The following is a 24,533-nucleotide window of genomic DNA, read 5'->3' as shown; positions in this document are numbered from 1 at the left end:
AGAGACGCAAACACGTGTTAACTTATTACAGCACGATTCACGACTGAACACTTGCATCGATGTGCCGCTTGGACTAGAATCAGCTTATAGATCAAAGCCAAAGATATTGTGCCTATGCAAGCATGCGGGGTTGCCACATCATGCAAAGAAAATCAGTCTCATTACTTTATTGTCGCACCTCATACTCTGACAATACCGATATGTTTGCTACCTGTCCCCTTTTTACCAGTCTGCCCAACTTACGACGTCCGACCGCACGGCGTTTGGACGTGGTTTCACCTTGGTTTCGCCGTGTGTTGAAGACACTCACCACAGCACTCCTTCAACATGAAATTAGTGATGCATGCAAAACTCTTTCGTACATGACTCTTTCCTACATGACTCACTGCTATTTCGATCCATTCATAGAGCCTTGAGTGCTTACTGTATCTGCCACGATATTGGTAACATCAAGAATATAGGTGTAACAAACTATGTTTTTTTGTACTAGCTTAGCTAAACAACAACATTTCAATAACTTAGTTTTAAATCACCAATAAATCAGCTCACTGTAATTACTTGACGAAATGCAAGTCACTGCAAGATAAGCTAAAAAATAAAGACAGAATGCTTCCGCCCTGCCTGGGGTTTTTCCGTAGTTTCCACTAACTGTAGGGTGAAGTGCGTGAACTATACCTATCAGAAGAGGCTGCACCCCTGCCTGATACTCTTTTCAATCTGAGCACTTCGTTGTTTGTCTTCCATTTTTATCTTTCCCTCTTGGTTTTTTACTTATTGTATATTCCCTTCCTGTAACTTACATAAATGAGAATTCGAACTCCTTACAGCATTTTACATCGTAGAACTCTTTTTCTAGTTTGACGAATCCTATGTCACGGTCGCCGAACAGATGCTCAGTATCAATTCAATACAAAAAAGATATCATTACCGGCTATTAGTTCCATACCTCGTTCGGCTACATAGCTGAAGTGTCGGGGTGTCTGACGGCCTTGCAAACGGCAGACACAGAATTCCCGGTACTGCCAAGTATTTTTCCTTTGTGCAAATACTAGTATGGAGAACACTCAGCTTCACCATACCAGTTGGCACTTAATTGAGAAATATCAGTTGCAGCTGACACTGTGGGATGCTCGTCTCACTACCCTCCATACCACATTCTGATGACACCATTGGCAAATGATGACACGTTGGCAGATCGGCATTCACGGTCCTTAAAAACCGAAAGTGGAATCCATGAAGTTGATCACCTCAGGACTGTCTGTTTGTAACCATCAACCACTCGTATAATTTTGACCCTAATAATTTGGAAAAACTCTGCACGTGCGTGTCTTCTGATCCAACGCAATCGACGATGATAACACAAGAAATCTGTAAAAGGGTTCTGAATTTATATTAATGAGTTCATTCATAAACCTCTTCATGTCATTGCTCCATCGATGGTCGTATTGAGATAAGTAGTCTTTGATGTATCTACTTACATTTAGTCACGGGGAATGTACCGTAAGAATAACGCCAACATCAAGGGAAAGGGGTTCCGAGGAACACAGTAGTGAATTCGAGTTGACATCCTTCTCTTTACATTGGCCGTATCGTGGTTCTGTAACGTGGTTCTACGACGTAATCGAACACCATTTCAACGATCACAAGGCACATCCTCATAATCCTTGGGAACTAAGTGACGTGGATGCGGACATATGGACACGTTCTGCGAACTGCTATAAGCTGCTGTGGCGTTCCTGACACGGTGTGATATTTTGTATAACTGTTTCTCGCTATCTTGAATTTCAGAGAGACCGAAAGGCCACTGGTGCATGCTGCAATGTTTCGCTGATAGATGTACCTGATGTTAACCACTCTAGATTACTATCTAGTTAATAACTGGAAAAGTGAACTGTTTTTATTTTCTTACTTTGGTGTTATAAGCCCTAAAAGATCGTCATCCATCGAGGAAACAATATTCATAATCTTTTCTGGGTCTGCTTTTGCCGGGTATAATTTTTCTTCAATCACTTGATGGTCTGAGTGGCAGAAGGAGGTCGAGATGTACAGGAATGCCTGAAAAACAACATTTTCAAAGATTCTATTAGTAAAACTATATTATAAATATATGTTTTAATTATAAATCAGTGCATGTTCCTGAAATCAAGGTAATTTTGAATACAAGCAGTATCGTTTATGTAAGTGGATATTCTGCTTAATGGAATCCTAGATCTAAATTCATAACATATGCTTTACAAACTCTCTCATGCATCACTGACAGTATATATATATTTTAATGACTTGCCAGTGTATATTCATGAAGATGCTAAGCTAGTTCTTTTTGCTGATGATACAAGTATGGTAATCGCACCCAACAAACAAGAATTCGCTGAGGAAATTGTAAATAATGTCTCACAGAAAATTATTAACTGACTCTCAAAAGTTTTGATATAACAGAGCCTTACAGATATGAACAGCTAATGGTACAAAACCATTAATAAATGTAGAGTTTGAAAACAATCCTATAGCTAAGGCAGAATATTCCTAATTTATGGGTGTGTACATTGATGAGAGATTAAATTAGGAGAAACACATTGATGATCTGCTGATGCGTTTGAATTCAGTTATTATTAACGTTATTGCAAATTTTGGCGATAAATTTAGAAATAAATTAGCTTACTATGCCTGTTTTCACACACCCCTTTCATATGGCATCATATTTTGAGTTAATTCACCACTAAGGGAACAAATATTTATTGCACAAAAGTTTATAATTAGAATAATAGCTACATAACAGTCAGGATCATCTGGGAGGCATTTACTTAAGGAACTATTGATACTCACAGTAGCTTCACAATCTATATATTCGCTTATGAAATTTGTTATTATTAACGCATCCCAACACAAAAGCAATAGCATTGTCCAGAGCTTCAGCAGTAGAAGAAAGACTGATATTCATTACATTGTGTTAAATCTAACTTTGTGTTAAATCTAACTTTGGCCCAGAATGGGGTGAATTTTTCGCCACAAAAATCTTAGGTCACTTACCAAATACTATCAGAAGTCTGACAGGTATGCAACCATCATTTAAACACAAATTAAGAGAATTTCTGAATGACAACTCCTCCTGCTGAAAAAAAGGCCTTGAATGATGGCATGTAAAGAAATCTTTTGCTAAACTGACACGTTACACATCATTACAAAGTATCGTTTTCGTAATCTATGGACCAAGCATTAATCTAATCTAATCTGCTTATAAGAATGAGCGTCTCGGGAACATTGAAGCTGATCGTGTGTTCCCGAGCTACTACTATGAGCTTCAATGGAAAATGGTTGTAGAAAGAAGCACTCATGAGCAGTGAGAGGGCGTTGGACTTAAACGTTATTTACAGAATATGGTGGACGTCGGATGCTTGCCCACTCTTTGAAACAAGATGGGTGGTGTGCGATCCATCCCATATTTAACGACAGAGTATAACCCTGATATAGGCATAAATGTTTCAGAGCTCACTATTCAATGCAGACTGGTGAAATAGATTTCTACAGGCGATGACCTTCACACAATGTTATGCTGACCCATAAAAGTTGTCAGTTACCATTGCAGTTCTCACAGGATCATAGAGATTGGACTGAAAAATATTGGCAATGGCCCACCTGGTCGGCTAAATCACAGTTTCTTGTTACACCAGGGCGATCGTCGTATCTGGATATGCCATTATCCAAGCAAGAAGATGCACAAAACGTGCATGTGCCAGAGATGCAAGGTAATGTGGATGCTACGAAATTATGCTGGTCATTCATATGGACTTCCATGGGACCTGTGATAGTAATGACATGGTCCATAACAGCTGCAGAGCGTATGAACTTCACTGTGAACCACCAGTATCTCTTCATGTTTGATGATCTCTCCCTGATAGCGATAGCGGCTTACATCAGGGTAGCTTCCTGTGTTACAAGGCCAGAATCGTGCTACACTGATTTGAGTAGAATGATAGTAAGCTCATGTTGATGTTTTGGCCACCGAATTCTCCTTATATAAAACTGTGTAAATACTTTTGGTACATTATTGGCCCCACTCAGCATGCCCAGAACACACAAGCGCGCTGTTAATGAGACCCATGCAGAATCGCTACTCCATTACATTCCAAATGTAAACCAATATAGCACTGCTTGACAAAAAGTGCAACACCTAGAATAGCAGGAGGTGGAAACGAAATGAAATTTCGATTACTGAGAGGGTGTGTGATGTTATTTCCGTGATTACAAAGTCTAGTCATTTTTACAAAGATCTTGGCAACATGAGCCAGCTCATGACTATGATACTGCATCCCCTCTGGTCTGGATGCACGTACTGAGCAGGTTAGGAAAGATGTCATAAAACCACTGTCCGCCCCAGTAGCTGAGTGGTCAGCGTGACGGATTGCCGTCTTCCGGGCCCGGGTTCGATTCCCGGCTGGGTCGGAGATTTTCTCCGCTCAGGGACTGGGTGTTGTGTTGTGTTCATCATCATTTCATCCCCATCCGGCGTGCAGGTCGCCCAATGTGGCGCCGAATGTAATAAGACCTGCGCCAAGGCGGCCGGACCTGCCCCGCGAGGGGCCTCCCGGCCAATGACGCCAAACGCTCATTTCCATTTTCCATAAAACCACTGAAGCATCTCCTGAGGGAAGGTGGCTCACAACCCTTGTAATTTGTCGCATTCAGGATTTCCCTAAAGCGCTTCAAGCAAATGCTGGGATGATTCCCTTGGAAAAGGTCACAGAAGACATCCTACCCCATCCTTCCCTAAACCAGCAGAACTGATGACCTTGCTGTTTGGTCCCTTCTCCCAAATCAACCGACCAACAATTGTATATTGTATATATTGATATCCTGGATTTGACACTGGGAAGGAGTTGACATTTCAGTTGCTTCCATACATGTTCTGTTGGCAACATATGTATGTCCATATATGTTCTTTCAGTGACAGATGTAGGTCCCTTGCTGGCGACAGGAGCACCTCTCAGTCGTGCAGACTTCATAGAGAACATGTCCTGTTGGAAAGTGGCATTACGATTCTCCAACAACACGTGATGACACAAGATGCCCACGATATATACACTCCTGGAAATTGAAATAAGAACACCGTGAATTCATTGTCCCAGGAAGGGGAAACTTTATTGACACATTCCTGGGGTCAGATACATCACATGATCACACTGACAGAACCACAGGCACATACACAGGCAACAGAGCATGCACAATGTCGGCACTAGTACAGTGTATATCCACCTTTCGCAGCAATGCAGGCTGCTATTCTCCCATGGAGACGATCGTAGAGATGCTGGATGTAGTCCTGTGGAACGGCTTGCCATGCCATTTCCACCTGGCGCCTCAGTTGGACCAGCGTTCGTGCTGGACGTGCAGACCGCGTGAGACGACGCTTCATCCAGTCCCAAACATGCTCAATGGGGGACAGATCCGGAGATCTTGCTGGTCAGGGTAGTTGACTTACACCTTCTAGAGCACGTTGGGTGGCACGGGATACATGCGGACGTGCATTGTCCTGTTGGAACAGCAAGTTCCCTTGCTGGTCTAGGAATGGTAGGACTATGGGTTGGATGACGGTTTGGATGTACCGTGCACTATTCAGTGTCCCCTCGACGATCACCAGTGGTGTACGGCCAGTGTAGGAGATCGCTCCCCACACCATGATGCCGGGTGTTGGCCCTGTGTGCCTCGGTCGTATGCAGTCCTGATTGTGGCGCTCACCTGCACGGCGCCAAACACGCATAAGACCATCATTGGCACCAAGGCAGAAGCGACTCTCATCGCTCATTCGTCCCTCCATTCACGCCTGTCGCGACACCACTGGAGGCGGGCTGCACGATGTTGGGGCGTGAGCGGAAGACGGCCTAACGGTGTGCGGGACCGTAGCCCAGCTTCATGGAGACGGTTGCGAATGGTCCTCGCCGATACCCCAGGAGCAACAGTGTCCCTAATTTGCTGGGAAGTGGCGGTGCGGTCCCCTACGGCACTGCGTAGGATCCTACGGTCTTGGCGTGCATCCGTGCGTCGCTGCGGTCCGGTCCCAGGTCGACGGGCACGTGCACCTTCCGCCGACCACTGGCGACAACATCGATGTACTGTGGAGACCTCACGCCCCACGTGTTGAGCAATTCGGCGGTACGTCCACCCGGCCTCCCGCATGTCCACTATACGCCCTCGCTCAAAGTCCGTCAACTGCACATACGGTTCACGTCCACGCTGTCGCGGCATGCTTCCAGTGTTAAAGACTGCGATGGAGCTCCGTATGCCACGGCAAACTGGCTGACACTGACGGCAGCGGTGCACAAATGCTGCGCAGCTAGCGCGATTCGACGGCCAACACCGCGGTTCCTGGTGTGTCCGCTGTGCCGCGCGTGTGATCATTGCTTGTACAGCCCTCTCGCAGTGTCCGGAGCAAGTATGGTGGGTCTGACACACCGGTGTCAATGTGTTCTTTTTTCCATTTCCAGGAGTGTAGTTTGCTGTAACATTCCTCTCGATCGATACTGGCTATGACTTGAAGTCATGCATAATGGTTCCTCACACCCCAGTGACAGGAGTAAGAGCGTTGTGCCCCTCTAAGATATTGGAGGAAATGGACCTATCCGTCGGTCGCCACGAACTCGCAGACAATTGGCATCAGAGTTAGTGCAGTACTGCATGTCATTGCTGAATACAATGTTACGTCATTCACTAGCAGTCCATACTTCTCAGTCACAGAAACACTCCACATGTTGCAATCTGTGTCGAAGTATTAGCTGCCGCCTACGCATGGGACAGTAATTTTCTAGTGCAGCTGCCACCAGTCCCCAAGCAATGGTGTGGGATGACACAAAACGTTGTAGGAAGTTTATTACCTATCCTCTGGTGACCGGTACAGATGTGAAGGGGCTATGATGTGCTTGGTGTACTACATCATTCTCCCTTGTGGTGGTCAGATGCTGTCCACTAGAACCATGATTACGAGTATGACTGACCTCATGTTTCCATGCAGTCCAACATCAGCCCACTATCGCATCCAAATGCTCACAAATCTGGATCCTACATGATTCAACCAAGTGGAGACCAACAATGAGGCCCCTTTCCAACCCTGTCGTGTGCTGATTCCGCTACTTCATACTAGTACACAGCATCTTCATGTCTTTCACAGTGTACACCAGATATATGACGCTGGGCGTGCCCTGGTAACAACAGTAAACATAAACATAACTAATGCACACTGGTGACCATTCTGATGATCACAGAGAATTGTAACTCTAATCATTTACACATCCTCTGGTTATGTGTACATGTATGAAGCTATGTTGATATACCACCATGTCTTCAGGATGCTTCAATTTTTTTTTCAGTAAGTGCAGTTTGGCTTTCTTACTCTAAGATCATGTTACACCGTTTGACACATTCCTCAGACCTGCAGGTTCGGCAGCTGCTCGGCCAGCTGCAACATGCGCTTAGTCCCCACCACATTGGTGGTGACGGCCTGGCGCAAGCTGTCGTCGAAGCGGACGCTGGCGGCGCAGTGGAAGACGACGCTGACGTCACGCCGCAGGGACGCCATGTCCTGGTCTTCCAGCTGGAAGTCTGGGGAGCTGACATCGCCGGCGATCACGAACAGGTGGCGCGCGAAGTCAGGCCGCTCTCCTCGAATCTTTGAGAACATCTGCACAAATAAACGGTGGATTGCTGATGACAATGCGAATTCCTTGTATATTCTGGTACGGTGATGAAGTAAAGACATCTGCTTGAGACGATGTAAAACAACATTGAAAGTCCGTAATCCGACCTGGTTCAATGAGTTAATAAGAAAAGTTATTTTAAAGACTTTAGATTGAGAAGGGACGAGAAACGGTGCAAACCACACTGAACCCTTGAAGCCTGACTATGCTAGTGGCATAATCATCATACCTTTCAAATTTAATTGCCACCCTCCAGTTGCTGTGTGGCAAGTGAAATGTGTAAATTACTTTACTGAAAAGCGAAACTACCATCAGCAGCAGTTCCAGTGTCGATTTACTCAACCACACTTGTACCTTTGCACTCTCATTCACATATTATAGTATCTAAGATTAGCAATGGACATTTATTAATCTAAATAGAAACCACATGCCTAGCTACATGTCAAGATCACTAAAACACCTTCTCCATCCATCGATGCACAGATCCGAGACCCTCCCCCCCGCGGTCGTGACAGGGACACCCTCTCCACTAGCATACTACACAAATACTTCGGCACAATGTACCAAATGAAACGTTCATTTTATTGACAACCCAGCGCCGTGACTATTGCTCTCTGAAACTGTATAGCGTAGATAAGTGCTATCATCCCAGCAGAGAGTCTCTGATTTCGTTCGAAATCGGTTTTATTTATTTATTTATTGTTCCGTGGGACCAAATTAAGGAGAAGTCTCCATGGTCATGGAACGAGTCAATACATGAAATTATAACACGATATTAGAAACAGATAAAATGAAAAATAAGAAAACATATTCAGGTGACAAATCGTAAGTTTAAATAAAGAAAATCAACAATGTAACACTGGAATTTGCTTAATGGTTTAGCTCTTCCAGGAGCTACTCGACAGAATAGAAGGAGTGAGCCATGAGGAAACTCTTCAGTTTAGACTCTTCAGTTTGGGCTACTGCTAAGATTTTTGAGTTCTTGTGGTAGCTTATTGAAAATGGATGCAGCAGAATACTGCACTCCTTTCTGCACAAGAGTCAAGGAAGCGCATTCCACATGCAGATTGGATTTCTACCTGGTATTAACTTAGTGAAAGCTGCTAACTCTTGGGAATAGGCTAATATTGCTAACAACAAACGACATTAAAGAAAATATATACTGTGAGGGCAATGTCAGAATTCCCAGACTATTGAATAGGGGTCGAGAAGAGGTTCTCGAACTTACACCACATATAGCTCGAACAGCCCGTTTTTGAGCCAAAAATCCCCATTTTGAATACGAAGAATTACCCCAAAAAATAATACCATACGACATAAGAGTATGAAAATATGTGAAGTAGACTACTTTTCGTGTTGAGGTGTCACTAATTTCAGATACTGTTCTAATGGTAAATAAAGCAGCATTTAGTTTCTGAACAAGATCCTGGACATGGGCTTTCCACAACAGCTTACTATCTATCCGAACGCCTAGGAACTTGAACTGTTCTGTCTCGCTTATAATATGCACATTCTGTCTGATCGAAATATCGGTTCTTGTTGAATTGTGAGTTAGAAACTGTAAAAACTGAGTCTTACTGTGATTTAGCATCAAATTATTTTCCACAAGCCACGAACTTATTTCATGAACTACATTATTTGATACTGTTTCAATATTACACACAAGATCCTTCATTATCAAGCTGGTGTCATCAACAAACAGAAATATTTATGAATCATCTGTAATACTAGAAGACATATAATTTATATAAATAAGAAACAGCAGTGGCCCCAGCACCGACCCTTGGGGGATTCCCCACTTAACAGTGCCCCATTGGGACTGAACATCACTACCACTCTCAATATTGCGGAGAATTACCTTCTGCTTTCTGTTCTTAAAGTAAGAGGCGAATCAATTGTAAGCTACTCCCCTTACTCCATAATGGTCCAACTTCTGCAGTAATATTTTGTGGTCAACACAGTCAAAAGCCTTCGTTAAATCAAAGACAACACCTAGCGTTCGCAACCTTTTATTTAATCCCTCCAAAACCTCACAGAGAAAAGAGAATATAGCATTTTCAGTTGTTAGACCATTTCTAAAACCAAACTGAAGGTTTGACAGCAAATTATGTGAATTTAAATGCTCCAGTAATCTTGTATATACAACCTTCTCGATAACTTTAGCAAACACCGATGGCATAGAAATAGGTCTAAAATTGTCAACATTATCAATGTCTCCCTTTTTATAAAGTGGCTTCACTACCGAGTACTTTAATCAGTCAGGAAACCGACCACTCCTAAAGGAAAAGTTACAGATATGGCTAAGTACTGGGCTAACATACATAGAACAATACTTCATTATTCTGCTAGATACTCCGTCATATCCATGAGAGTTCTTGGTCTTTAGTGATTTAATTATTAACTCAGTCTCCCTCTTGTCAGTATCATGGAGGAGCATTTCAGGTAACAGTCTCTGAACACTTTTTTCTAAGAGCGCTATATGATTCCCTGTTGGCACTAGGTTTCTATTTAGTTCACCTGCTATATTCAGAAAGTGAATATTAAATACTGTACATATACGCGACTTATCAGTAACACGGACATTCCCACTACGCACTGATACTATATCCTCGATCTGTCTCTGCAGACCAGCCACTTCCTTCACGACTGACCATATGGTTTTAATTTTATCCTGAGACTTAGCTATTCTATCTGCATACCACATACTTTTGGCTTTCCTAATAATATTTTTAAGCACCTTACAATACTGTTTGTAATGGGCTGCTGCATTTAGATTTTGACTGTTTCTAACGTTTTGATATAATTGCCACTTTGTTCTACAAGATATTCTCATCTCTCTAGTCAGCCACCCAGGCTGCCTGTTTGTGCTAGTATCCTGTTTTGAACGTTCTAACGGAAAGCAACTTTCAAAGAGCATGAGAAAAGTCTTGAGAAAAGCATTATATTTATCGTCTACTGTATCAGCGCTATAAACATCTTGCCGCTCTTGTTCCTCGATGAGGTTTAGAAAGGTCTCTACAGCAACTAGATCAGCTTTCCTAAACAGCTGATGACTATATTTAACACGTGATGCAGCACAAAAATCTTTTAGAGTTAAAATTTGTGCATCATGATCTGAAAGGCCATTCACCATTCTGCTAACAGAATGCCCTTCTAGTAATGACGAACGAACAAAAATATTGTCTATGGTTGTTCTACTGTTCCCTTGCACTCTCGTTGGAAAGAATACGGTTGGCATAAGATTATATGAATTAAGAAGGTCTACCAGCATCCCCTTCCTTGCACAATCACTTATACAATTAATATTGAAGTCACCACATAGAACTAACGTTTTATATTTCCTATAAAGTGAGCCAAGAACCTCCTCTAGCTTTAGCAAAATTTTTGTGAAACTGGGGTCTGGGGATCTATAAATAACAACAGTTAGAAATTTAGCTCCGTTAAATTTAACCACACCTGCACAACATTCAAACACCTTTTCAGTGCAGTACTTTGAAACATCAATTGACTCAAATGGGATGCCGTTTTTCACATACATTGCTACTCCCCCACACCGCAAAGAGCTCCTCGAAAAGCTGCCAGCCAACCTGTATCCTGGTAAAGGTAGCTTCTGAATTATCTCCTTATTTAAGAAGTGTTCAGATATGCCAATAATTTCAGAGTCAACATCTATAAGCAGTTCACTAACTTTATCTCTAATACCTTGTATATTTTGATGAAATATACTAATTCCCTCATTACTCGGATACCTAAGCTTCGTCAAAAGTGGTTCCTTTGTTAGAGAGACTTCCCTTAAGCAGGAATACCTATCAGCTGACTTCAATCTAAAAAAAGGTGCAGCTCTAACACCCACTACTGCAGGAATTTTCCCATGAGTGATCCCACCAACCCCACCTATGCTGTCACCTATAAGCTTTGCCAACATCCCCTTGCCATACCTGCTGAGGTGCAGGCCATGTCTAGTGAAACCCGTCCTGCTGATAGACTCCACCGACACCACTGAAATGTGACCCATGCTTTCTGTCATCAGCGCACCCCCAAGTCTCATGTTATTACGCCTGACGGCTGTATTAAGATGAGGCCGATCGTGACGTTGAAACAGTTCCACGAAATGTACATTCATGTTGCCAGTCTGATTGGCTATCTTTTCCAGGTCACCATCTATGTTATACTCCCCATCCCTATCAATACTATTACCAGCCCCACCTACAGTCACTACCTAATCCTCTTTAGTAAAATCCCTACATAACGCCCCTATGTTAACAGTCACCTGAGCCAATCCTGCATTAGGCTTCACAATGCTGGTGACCTGGTACTCACTCCCCAGCACTTCCTGCAACTGCTGGCCTACACCTCATGTACTCTAGAACTGATCGTACTAGTGTCCTGTATGCAATTTTTTCTTTATCTAACATGTCATATACCGAGAAACATTCCACAAAAGCTGAGAGCACCATCTCCAGCTGCTATACTATACACTGCACTAATCACTAAATAGCAAATGAATTATCGTGAAATTTAGTTAATTCACCATATATAAGACTAGTGCTATGAAAACGAACTCCTTGGTGGAAATAGATGTCTGCAGGACGTCCCAACTTAAACAGAACCAGGCTGTAAGAAGATGCTTTTTTAAAAAAAGGTGACATCAAACTACAAATTTTTAAATACTTGCAAGTGAAATGCTATTTAAAATAGTGCAAGAGAAGGAAAACCGTTTTGGTAGTCCGATATTATGGGTAAACGGGATTACAATGAGTTTAGGGACTATAGAGGCATTTCTCCAGTCAGTTCCTGAAAAGGTCTGTTCCAGGATTTCAGAAACTCGAATGACGAATAAGGTTGAACACAACTAGAAAAAGGGTAGATAAGCTTTCTTTCACACAAAAGCAACGAAGAACTTGTCTTCATACCTCAGATGGTTAATCAATACCTAGTCGAGAAGAAAACGAGATCTTTCATGGTGTCTTTTTAAACATGAAACATGCATGTGACACAGTCCCAAGGGCTGAGCCCTCGAAGACCATAGGCATGTACAGTCAACGAGGATTTTTACAGGTCTTTTAATAGACTGCATGCGAATTCCCCTCTCTCTGTCCATCACCTCCCGCCCCCCTTCTCTATCCACATCCTTGGCCACCCCCCTCCTCCTGCTCCTCCTCCACCCTGACCCTGCTGTCCACCTCCCCTTGCCCCTTTCTCTTTCCATCTAATTCTCTTTCTCTGTCCATTTCCTCCTCTCCTCTCTCTGCCCATCTCCTGCTCCCACCACTGTGTTTTCTCCACCGTCTCTGTGTCAATTTTCTCCTCTTCCCTTTCTTTCAGATTTCCCCTTCCCCTCTCAGTTCACCTTCATCCCCCCTTGTCTACGTCCATCTCCTCTTTCGCCTTTACTATCTGTCCATCTCATCCATCATTCTCTGTCCACGTCATCACTGCTACCTCCAATAGGATGTTGGTCGTTCGTACCCCGCGGTATTTCGTTTCAGATAGTAAGCAACATGTGTAGAAAGTTTGGATGAAATTGATCCAGGGGCTTAGGAAGGATATTTTAACCATGGTTTTTCACGAGTACGCGCTTGTCACATATATTTCACATATATGTAGCATATTTCACACATATTTGCACACATATTTCTCCTGCATCGCTAGCGAATTTCACCCTCGAGTTTAGTTTTCACTCAGATCAACTTTAAGACGTCGTATCTCTTAAATTATGTATCATACAATGATATAATTTTGCAGATATTCTCAGTAGTGTATGTGAATAATGCCTGAAAAATGTGAATTTAGTATCAACGAAGTAATCAGTTATAATAGCATGAATAATATGGCAGTTTTCCCACACCTCTGTGTTGATGAGATCATATCTCCTGAACTGCACGTCATGTAATACACATTTTCCCAAGTACATTGATTGATGTATGTCATAACTGCCTGCAAATTGAGTTGGAAATGGAGTCAGCTGCAAATTAAAAGGTTGCGCCTGGTATGGCACTTTTACTGCATGAACAGTGAAAATGTAGTCAACACTAAACTTGCTTCCTTTCATCATTTTGTGAAGTTATCAGCTAGAAAACTTCTCATATAGGTTTGAAATTATGCGTAAAGTTTGTTATCTGATTCTCAAATAATGGATGAATATAGTCTGGATATTTGTGTGTCGTGGGCTACACTTAATTTTCACTCCACTGAGAGTAGAAGGTTCTTACCCCTATAAGGGTGATACTTGTATCAAGTTTGGTTGAAATCGAACCAGTGCCTTAGCAGGAGATGTGGAACATACATAAATGCATATGCACAGAGCGTAGCAACCGAAAATGAGATTATTAAAAGTACAATAATGCTACTATGAAAAACTGCAAACAAAAGAATTTTTGTTCTGGGTGTGTGGTTACTCGATAGTAGCCACACATGGACATGGACATGGACATGCAGCAGCTGTTCTGACGCTTTCTCCTTCCCACCCTCTACCTTTCTCCCTTTCTCTCTCTCTTTTCCTCTTGCTGCGCACTGTCTCATTTACACACACCGTAGGCATTCCACTATCCTCTCTTATCGACAAGCACAGAGGATAGTTCTTACTACAGTTCGCGAATGCAACGCACAGTACAATTCGCAACGGCGGATTTACGCATCGCTCTTGGACTACGGAATATTCCATTCGTATTTGTTGCTGACTATATTTGTAAAATTCAATATCTTGCTGTGATATTCTAGGTTTGTCATATCGTAAAATTAAAATGATGATTATGAAAGATAGACTGGAATGTTGGCTTTAAAGTGCAGCAACAAAATGTTTCATTTATAGTTAAACGGTAATTCGCCAGGATGATATGACATCTACATCAAAGGTTTCCGATAGAGACCATAACTTTCAAGAAGGTGCTGTAACGACGTCATGCTCCATGATTTCAAGCAATAAGAAATCGAACAACTCGCAGCAAGTGACAAAAAAGGAATTGTGACAAACCTTAAAACAATTTCGAATTTGTTGATTCTAATGGCTCACCTACCGGCATGTTATATAGCAAACTATTTACACGCAGTTCCATAGTATCTGTTTAGAAGACCGAAATTTTCAAACTATATTCACGAATCCAAAACAAAAACGAACATCTATTTAAACATATGAAAGAACAATTATTAAGAAATAAAAAAGTATGACGTCTGTTACCCATACTGTGAATAAAAACGCCATGGAGGCATCATATTTTGTCAGCTGTCGCATTGCACAAGTGGGAGAAGTACACACTGTCGCTGAGAATTTAATAAAATAGTCTGTGACAGACATAAACCCGAAAGATCTGCAAAGCATCTTCCTTGTGTACCAATCTCTAACGACACTCTTTCTCGTCGAAATAACAAACTCGCAGATAATATGATACAAGAACTACTTGGTCCCCTTCACTCCAAATAATTCTCGTCTTGCGAATAGATGAGTCGACTTAGGTTACTACATTGGCCATCTTCCTCGTGACTGTGCCATATCCGTATAATCATTCATATGAAGAAGACTTGCTTATATGCACGCTGCTGTGAACTACTATTAACGGAAAGAAGTTTTTTACATGGTAACAATTTATTTGAAATAAATCATCATGACTGAAACGATTGTATAGGTGTGATGGATCCGAGGTAATGACTGGTAAAACAGCTGGAGTGGTACTTGTAACAAAAAAGTAAAGCGCCAAACTGTAGTATTGTAAGATGCTAAAGACAAACGTGCGTGACAAAGAATATTCTGCCAAATATAAAATTCGTTCTTTATGAATCAGTAAAAATAACCAATTACGTTAAATCACACCCTCTTCAGTAGTGATTGTTTTCAGTATTATGAGGAAATTATGGGAGCAATCACAAAACGCTACTACTCCACGGGGGTTAGATGGTTATATTAGGGTAAGATCTTTCCATTATTATTCGAACTAAGAGATTAATTACAAGCTTTTATGACTGACATGTCTCCTAAATTAAATGAAAATTGGAGCGATGTAACTTGGTTCTTCAGGCTACGTTTTTGGTGGCTCTCTGTGGAAAATTAATGAATTACTTGTAAAATCTGTCTTACAATAGAAAACAGACAACAGTTTTCAGTACTAATCATAATAAAATAACTATCTTAGATCTTGGATTGTTGGTGTTGGCAGTAGAGATCTAGAAAGCTTTATAATACTGACCATGTTCGTTGCTGAGACATCAGAATTAGTAGATAAAATATATGAAGAATTGGTCCAATGTCTCTATGATAGCTGAGAATCGTTTGAAACGTATTTTCCTGAAGAGAATAATGCTAGAGTGAAAATAACTTAATGGATTCAGGATCATTTCGTACAGAATTTGTAGAATCCTTTTTAGAAATGACATCAGATTCAAGCAGGCTATCATTGTTCAAAACAATGTCACTTGATGATTTATCCACAACTTGCCACACAGGATGTGTGCTATACTACACTTGTGTGAAATGAGATTCATAGCGTATGCAGCTACAAATACACTGGATACTGCACATAACAATCGTCTTCAACCCTCTTCTGTGAAGCCTGACTTTAAAGATCTGGTCAAAAATTTTAAAAAATTTCAAAGCTTCAATTACAATGAAACAGTTTCATTCATTTACAGTGGAATCAGTACAGTGTTATTACATGTTTTGTATACTTATGTGCCGTTTTGTACATCGTTGTAGAAGTCAATAGCGTATAATGTGCACAATGATGTTCGTTAAATGGTGACAATTAAAGAATTAACATATAACAAGGTTTAACTTATGTTAGGGCTATGTGAAATACATATTATTACAAATCTGTTCCATCGCCAAAAAGTTTGAGAGCCATTAGTCTAAAAAGTACGATGGATGAAAAAACGGAAAATTGCAACAGTTTCAAGAAGTATAATTACGAAACAGAACTTGGTTGATAACAAAGCACACAAGTTGGAATGAGACCATTTAAAGCAAAAACTAAAATCTTTCAAATGATGCACTGAGCAGTGACATGTATTTCATCAGATTTTCCATCAGAATCCTGAATGGAGTGTTGCTAATGCCAGCTCAGACTTTGGAGGAGGAAAATTTGAGTGAGGTTTTTTCAAATATTGAGCTGTATTAATTTTCAGCAAGATGATTCTTGTATTACATATCGTATATTAAGTAATTCATAGCAATATATATTCAGTTAATGTACTGTATTATAATTCCTAAGAAGAATAGTGTCTCCAAATTTTATAGTAATGTCATCTTGCTTCACACTCACTGCCATCTTGCTACACTGGCAGGACAAGATGAAACTAGCGCATTCATTTCTAAAATTGACAAAAATTATTGCGATTATATTAAAACAAAAATTTATACAAATAGTCACCAAATAGGCCATCCTAAAATAATGTGGAAAGAAAAGATACTTTCTCCAAAAAGTATTAGCCTGATAGGTCAGTGTGTCAGTGCAGACTGTCCAACCTCTCTACATAGAATGGTGTACCACTCACAGCTATGTAAGATAGCATCAGAACAGTAAAACTTATTTCAGTTTCTCTTCTGGGCATATGATTTATGATTACTCCTTCTATAATCTTCTTATATCTGCTGTTTATTCCATAAGACCATCCCACATCAGCATGGACCCTCACTGCTGTGGTCTTCTGTGTGGTCATACCTACCTTGATTGTATGCCCTCTGTGAACTCACTCCTCCCCTGCATTCATTGGCATGTCCACCTCTCCCTCTGACTCTTCTAATTCTCTGACCAGCAACACGTCTTCCTACTTCCATTCTGTTTTCATTTCCCTCACTTACATTGTCTGTTTTCCTACATGGCTGCAATTGTCACTAGGTCCCGGCTACAACTCGCCAGTGTAATGGTTTCCACATGCAACATTAAATTAATTTTCAGTATTTAATGTAATTATTGACCAAATTTAAAACTTGAAATCCTGTCGTAATCTAGTCTTTGAAAGGTATAAGCTTCCATTAAAAGCTTAACGTAGTAACTCAACTATTAAAGTCAGAAACTGTGTAGACCACTAGAGGCATTCCAACTCGTGGTGTACAAGTTACCCATACTCTAGTAACCATGTATTAGATAATTTTACTCTTAACACCCCATACAAAATAACGAAGGGAAGAACAAGTTTATCGCTTACGAAATTTCCACGGTTTGTGCAGTGCAACGTTGTTAGGAAACAGCCTACTCACACCATACAGAATTCCTGTGCTTCCCATTGTGTGCCAGCCTAATCCGCTGTAACTAGCTCTGATGTTACGAATGTTGCACAATACCTTAAAAGTAAAGTAAATGATCTGAAAAATTAATAGCATGTCAGGAGTGATGCTAAAATAATAATGTGTTAAGTTTCAGTTTAGCAACTTTACCAGTTTTCGAAATTTAGACATTTTACGTAAAAATCATCGGCGCAATAAGAAAGAGCTAGAAACTTCAAAATTTATATTCGGATTCCTATTTCATTGTAATGTAATGGAAACAGAAAGCTGGATTTCACAAAGTAATATTTTGGTTGAAATTCATGATTTTCTGTTTTTGTGTCCTAAAAGTTCGGAAGCAAGATAGATTAAGTAAGTGATTAGATAAAGCTAGGATATTTACACTTCGATAGAATGGAGGTACGCTATAATGACGAAGATGTGAGAAGTTTCCAATAGGTATCTATAAAACTATAGCTGTAGCGTCTCTCCAAAGGGCAAGTTCAGAGCTCATCTACTGTGTGCAGCGCTACTAAAATAATTCTCTCGCCAAAAGTATTTAACCTAGCCGCATCAGGATTTTATTATAGAACTTACCTGTGTGATGACAGCACTATTAAATTGAGAGCTTCATTGTCCTTCAGCGAATGAAGCAATTAAATATTTAGTAACTTGAAGTGGTTCTTTACTAGCCCGAGAGGCTAGCCAGGTAGGCAAATTTTGTTGGCTACGCCTTCAGCGGTCCGCTCCACGGCTGTATAAATAAGAGCGCTGCGAGCTAGAGTCAGGCATCAGTTCTCTTCTAGATTCGTATGAGGGCGCACTCCGTGTCGGAAGCCGGGTCGCGTTTGTGCAGTTGCTAGGAACAGCCTTGGATGCCGTATTACGTAACTCGGTATGCACGTAACAATGAGTTCACATTGTGGTAAAGTGTTAATTACGGAACGACCTCAGTGAGTTATTGTCAGTTTGCGTATGTTGTATTTTCACGTGTCGCCACAGGACAGACCTTCTATCATTACTAGCGTGGCGTTTGATGAGTATTAACATCAAATTTACGCGAGCATTCACTTTGAACATTCACATCAATAACTATTATAGACACTGCTAGCTAGGGCATAGCCACTATGGTAAACTAACATACGCAAACAAGCGACAAACGTCGGCAAACCCCTGCATATCAGCAACACTGACTGGTAACTACCAGCTGCTATTAGAGCCGACCAACAGGCCACAACAGGGACACCAACGAGCTCGCCCACAGACGCACAAACAATCTGCCAACATTCCCTCACACTGTGCTACTGGTATATGACCTATCGGACACAAGATCGATAACAAACCTAACTGTTGCAGGTTGCAGGACGCTGAACGAGGACTCTGCACCAGCACCCAGCGCCAGCCGCCGAGCAGCACAACCGAACAACGTCAAGATATCGACATGCGTGATACCCACTACTAACAAAGCCTATCCTTGCACAACCTATCGCAGGCAGCAAGACTACCGCTACTGCTCTTACCACCCGACCTAACTATCGCAGAGGTTTTTTTCCCTTGGCTCCCGCCTTGGCACTTTTTTTCCTCTGCCCTTCAAACCGCTACCCTTCGTTCGATTTCGACCCAATCTATCAACAGATGAGCGCGTATTAACGGTTAACCCTAACCAGACGTACGCAAACATCGCAGTACCCACATCCTGCGACACCTCACTTTAGTGAATACTAACCCTTATGCAGAGATGGCAGTAGACCAATTGTGTTGGCCATCATGCCGGTGAGGGCGTGGAGGGGCTCCACCTCTTGTGAAAAGAAAAAAAAAAAAAAAAAAAAAAAAAAAAAAAAAAAAAAAAAAAAAAAAACAGTTTCGTTATTTACAGTTAATAGGATCCACGCAATAGACTCTGAACAGCTCTGAAAGTGCAATATCTGATAGTAGCATTGCTTAGTTAAATAATTATTTGAAAATTTACGCTTTATCATTTCAGAATATAGTGAAAATTGTTAAAGTAAACTGCATTTTCTACTAATCACAGACATTATCCTAAATCCTCAAAGTAATGAACTTCAATAATTAATAACTTTATTTCTCCATCAGAGTGGGCACAGTGAACTTTAATTACAGGCATCACGTTTTTGCTAATCACTTTCTGGTTGCTAACATCGTAGTTAGAGAGCCTGTGTTGAGAACTGCAACAATACAATAGGTAATAAATTAGCACCCGCCGCCCAACAACGTCAGTGTCAGGTACTCCATTTTATTTATTATTCTTTACTACCAACTGTATTCGCAACACAACAAACAAACAGTATCCACACATACACCTAAACACGCCTACAGGATTAGATCATTCTGCCAAATGCAGTTCAAGAGATACGATGCTGTGGATGCTGACGTACTGGCACGTTTTTATTGGATTTTAAGCGCTGCTCTATTGTTGTGTGGTGCACTACAGACAATTTCAGTTCATAAACGGTAAGCGTTTAGGTCTACCCAACAGTATCTTAAGTAAACAGCATGGATTAAACACAGGGAACAGCCAATGAGCCCAAAAGAATGAAAAATGACGATTAAAAGGCACAAAGGAAAGTACTACGTCCTGCGGCCATCCACTTCGGCTGTTTAACTTTAAATATGGGAAACTTTTTTTTCTAAATTTTTCAGTTCTACTTAAAACTATGTTTAGTTAACAGAATGTGTCAAAGCCAAGGAAACGGACAATGTGCAACAGTTTTTAAACTGATGAAATCTACATAATTATGCTATTGAGTTTCTACCCTAAACATTTTACATGTTTAATGTTGATTATTTAACACATTAAGGCATTTATAATCAGACATGTAAAGTTGTTTTACATGTGGGAGTTTTATTCTTTAAGGAACTTGAGGTGAAGAGCTAACTAGTTTTTTTTTTAAGTCTGTACTACTAACTTTCTCTACAGTTAGATTCAGCCCATTCCAGTATTCGAAAATTCTTCCACAATTCCGCATGGTCCACCACCGACTTTAATTCTAATGTGGTATGATAATTTCTCCCAAAGTTCATCTAATTTCAAGCCATCGTTTAAATAACCTGCAGTATATCGAAATTTACTTAACAATTCCTCATGACAAGATCTTACAGTCTCCACACTCCTACCACAACCTTGAATACTTATAATATGTTCTATTAAATTTGACAGCATTCGCCAGACAAAATTACCTAGAACATTTTTATATGAATTTTTCAGATGATCTACATTTGTTCTGCAACTTATATAATCCCTAAATGTGGCTCACGATGCTGTAGAAAGGATTTGCTCATTGCATCACTCAAAAATTAACCAAATAGACAGTAAAAGTTATCTCACAGTGATAACAAACTTCAAAAAGAATAAATATTCATCTGATGAAGCGTCTGCCGATTAATGGGAAAGAAGTATTTGAAATCTCTTGAAAACGTATGTTTCTCAGCACCATACAGTTCAGATTACAACTGCTACACACGTTTTCACATACATGTTGTTTGCAGTTTAACCGTCACTTAATTCCAAACTTCATGCGAATCGAACATAATTGTGATGTTGTCGTCATTTAGGTCCAGCTGTGCCGGTCTGCAAGGTATTTCATCAATAAAACAGTCAACATTCATCATCAGTGGCAGCGAGGGAAAGTAAGGCATTGATTATCACTAGTCACCAACCATTTTGCATCTCGAATGTGATGCATAAACTGGTATGTAATTTGGGTTGTAGAATCTGAATATAACTTTCAAAATGTTATAGCACGTACCAGTTTTGAGTTTCTAAGGGTTTTTTTAATTCTTCGTATTCAGTATTTCACTTTTTCGGTTCTTCTGCTTTGATATTTGTTAGTTTTTGATTCGCAGAGGAGAGCTAGAAGATCTACAAATCGTCAGTAAATGATTGCTGTGGTAATCCATCGGTGTGAAAGAGATCCTCAGTGAGTGTTTCCTGTGAAAGATATTGCAAAATTTCTTTGTTTAAAACTTACGCTAAGAAAAATGGCAACTAGTAAAATTAGTTTCTGTCTAAAACACCTCGACAACTTTTGTTATTTGTGTGGGAAATTCACTCCAAAAGCCCAAAGGAAAACAATTACTGATTTGGTTCAGAAGGCATATGAACTGTATTTTGATGGTCCTGTTGGTTATCGAGATAAAAATTTTGCACTTCATATTGCCTGCATAACTTGTACTACAACCTTAACGGAGTGGTTGCAAGGTAAACGCCGAGCGATGCCGCTCGCTGTTCCGATGGTGTGGTGTGAGCCTAATGACCATTAATGACCATTATTTCGGGACATTCAAGCAAAACTAGACATAAAATAAAGTATCCAAATGTATCTTTAGTGCATTTGCCTGTGCCCCATGACGAGGGGTTGTCTGTTCCTGTCTGTAACTTGAAAGCCACGGAACCAGACGCCATGTCAAATGAATCAGAATGTACTGAACATATAGATGAGTACTGCCCTCATTATCATGACACTTCGCCTCAGATCTTTAATCAAAAGGAACTGAACGATTTGGTTCGCTATCTAAAACTTTGGAAACAGCAAGATGTACTCTTGAGGTCGAGAGTGCAACAACCGAACCTTCTAGCATCAGGGACAAAAATTTCCAGTTTCAGATCAAGAGGTGCTTCCTTCACTGAATGTGCAGAATTCAATGTGTGTCTGTAGAGATGTCAGTGGTCTGATGATGCAGCTAGGAGCACAGCATAATCCACCGGAGTGGCGACTATTTACTGACTCCAGTAAAACCAACTTGAAAGCAGCACTACTGCATAAAGGCAATGCATTTCCATTGGTACCTTTGGATTACACAGTAGACATGAAAGAAACTTATGAAACCATGGCTTTGCTTCTAGAGACAATCAAATATAAGGGTCATGAATGGCAGCTTTTGTATGATTTAAAAGTTGTTGCACTCCTTACTGGTTTACAGGCAGGATTCACCAAATACTGCTGCTTTTTGTGCCCTTGGGACAGCCGTGTCACCAAGAACCACTTTATAGTCAAGACATGGCCTACACGGAAGTTATATGTTCCTGGAAACGTAAATGTGCACAATACCCCATTGATTGAGCTCGATAAAATCATTTTGCCTCCCCTTCAATCAGGTTGGGTCTTATCAAGAACTTTGTAAAAGCTCTGGATACAGAACGTGAGGCGTTCAATCACTTAAAAGAAAAGTTTCCCAAGTTAAGTGAGGCAAAGCTGAAAGAGGGTATATTTGTTGGACACAAATAAGAAAACTGCTGAAAGATCCAACCTTTGATACCAAACTCACAGATATCCAATTAGCTGCTTGGTCTTCTTTTAAAGCAATTGTGAAGGGGTTTTTGGGTAACAGAAAAGACAAAAACTATGTTACCATTCTGAATGATCTGTTGAACAACTATGAGAACATGGGGTGTAGAATGTTTAAAATTCACTTGCTACATTCTCACCTTGTTCTCCTCCAGCACAATTTGGGAGCTATAAGCGATGAAAAATCAAATGGCTTTGAGCACTATGTGACTTAACATCTAAGGTCATCAGTCCCCTAGAAGTTAGAACTACTTAAACCTAACTAACCTATGGACATCACACACATTCATGCCCAAGGCAAGGTTCGACCCTGCGACCGTAGCGGTCACGCGGCTCCAGACTGAAGCGCCTAGAACCGCTCGGCCACACCGGCCGGCCCATAAGCGATTAGTGAGGTGAACGCTTTCACCAAGACATTCTTACCATGGCACACCGTTACCAAGGTCATTGGAACCCTTCGATGATGAGTGACTACTGCTGGGGTCTTGTTAGGGAGAGTGATGAAACGGCAATCAAAAGAAGAGCTATGTCGTCGCATTTTTCAAACACCAAAGACGATTAAAGGTGAAAATATCTTCTGAACTACGTTGGACATTTTATTGGTATCATGTCCTTATATACATACAAAGTAGTACTGATTTCAAAGGTTCTGAATGTGTATATTTGTATGTATTGTGTCAATTTTCGCTGTTCTCATTTTTTATTCAGCTGTGTATCTAGCAAATGTGACGTAATATAAAAAACTGATTTTACCAGTGTATTCAGCAACCCAAAATTAGATAAAACCACCTTTTTACAAACCAGATGCAGAAAAAATTTAAAATTTTTTAACTAGTGTTACCGACACTTCCATCGCTGCTCGGCTATGAAGGGTGGCTCAGATCGGTGTTCTAATATAAACACTGCTTTTGGAATGTTGTTAACTGTCGCTATGATTGTACCGTTGGGTTGTTGTTGTGTTGTTTTTGGGGGAAGAGACAGACCAGCAAGGTCATCAGTAGGAAAGAACATGGAAGTCGGCCATGCCCATTCAAACGAACCATCCCAGCATTAGCCTGGAACGATTTAGGGAAATCACGGAAAACAGGATGGCCAGACGCGGGATTGAACCACCGTCTTCTCGAATGCAAGTCCAGTGTGCTAACCACCGCGCCATCTCTTTCGGGCGTACCGTCGATCTTGTCATTTATAGTCACTCAGATACATTCCTTACCTTTAATACCACTTTGCATCGGTTATGCCCACAACGAATGCGGTTAAGGCAAATTCCGCCACTCTCAGCTCACAGCACAAGTCAGTTTCGTCATAATACGGTGAAGATACAGGATAGCAATCTCAAATGTAGCGCCA

General features: G+C 40.9%; 1 protein-coding gene across 3 annotated transcripts in view; it reads right to left on the bottom strand.

Moving 5' to 3' along the window:
• Positions 1 to 24,533, bottom strand: part of LOC126100485 (fatty acyl-CoA reductase 1-like) — a 501,954-nt gene that overhangs the window by 427,540 nt on the left and 49,881 nt on the right. For all 3 annotated transcript variants that reach the window (XM_049911090.1, XM_049911091.1, XM_049911089.1), the window contains exons 3-4: positions 7,418 to 7,666; positions 1,910 to 2,055 (exon numbers count right to left, since the gene is read on the bottom strand). In XM_049911090.1, the coding sequence (XP_049767047.1) occupies positions 1,910 to 2,055; positions 7,418 to 7,666 (395 nt within the window). The remainder of the gene's footprint in view (positions 1 to 1,909; positions 2,056 to 7,417; positions 7,667 to 24,533) is intronic.

Source organism: Schistocerca cancellata, chromosome 9 (assembly GCF_023864275.1).
Source record: "Schistocerca cancellata isolate TAMUIC-IGC-003103 chromosome 9, iqSchCanc2.1, whole genome shotgun sequence".
NCBI lineage: Eukaryota > Metazoa > Arthropoda > Insecta > Orthoptera > Acrididae > Schistocerca > Schistocerca cancellata.
The sequence above is the reverse complement of the archived record's forward strand: the minus strand, read 5'-3'. Positions and strand labels throughout refer to the sequence as shown.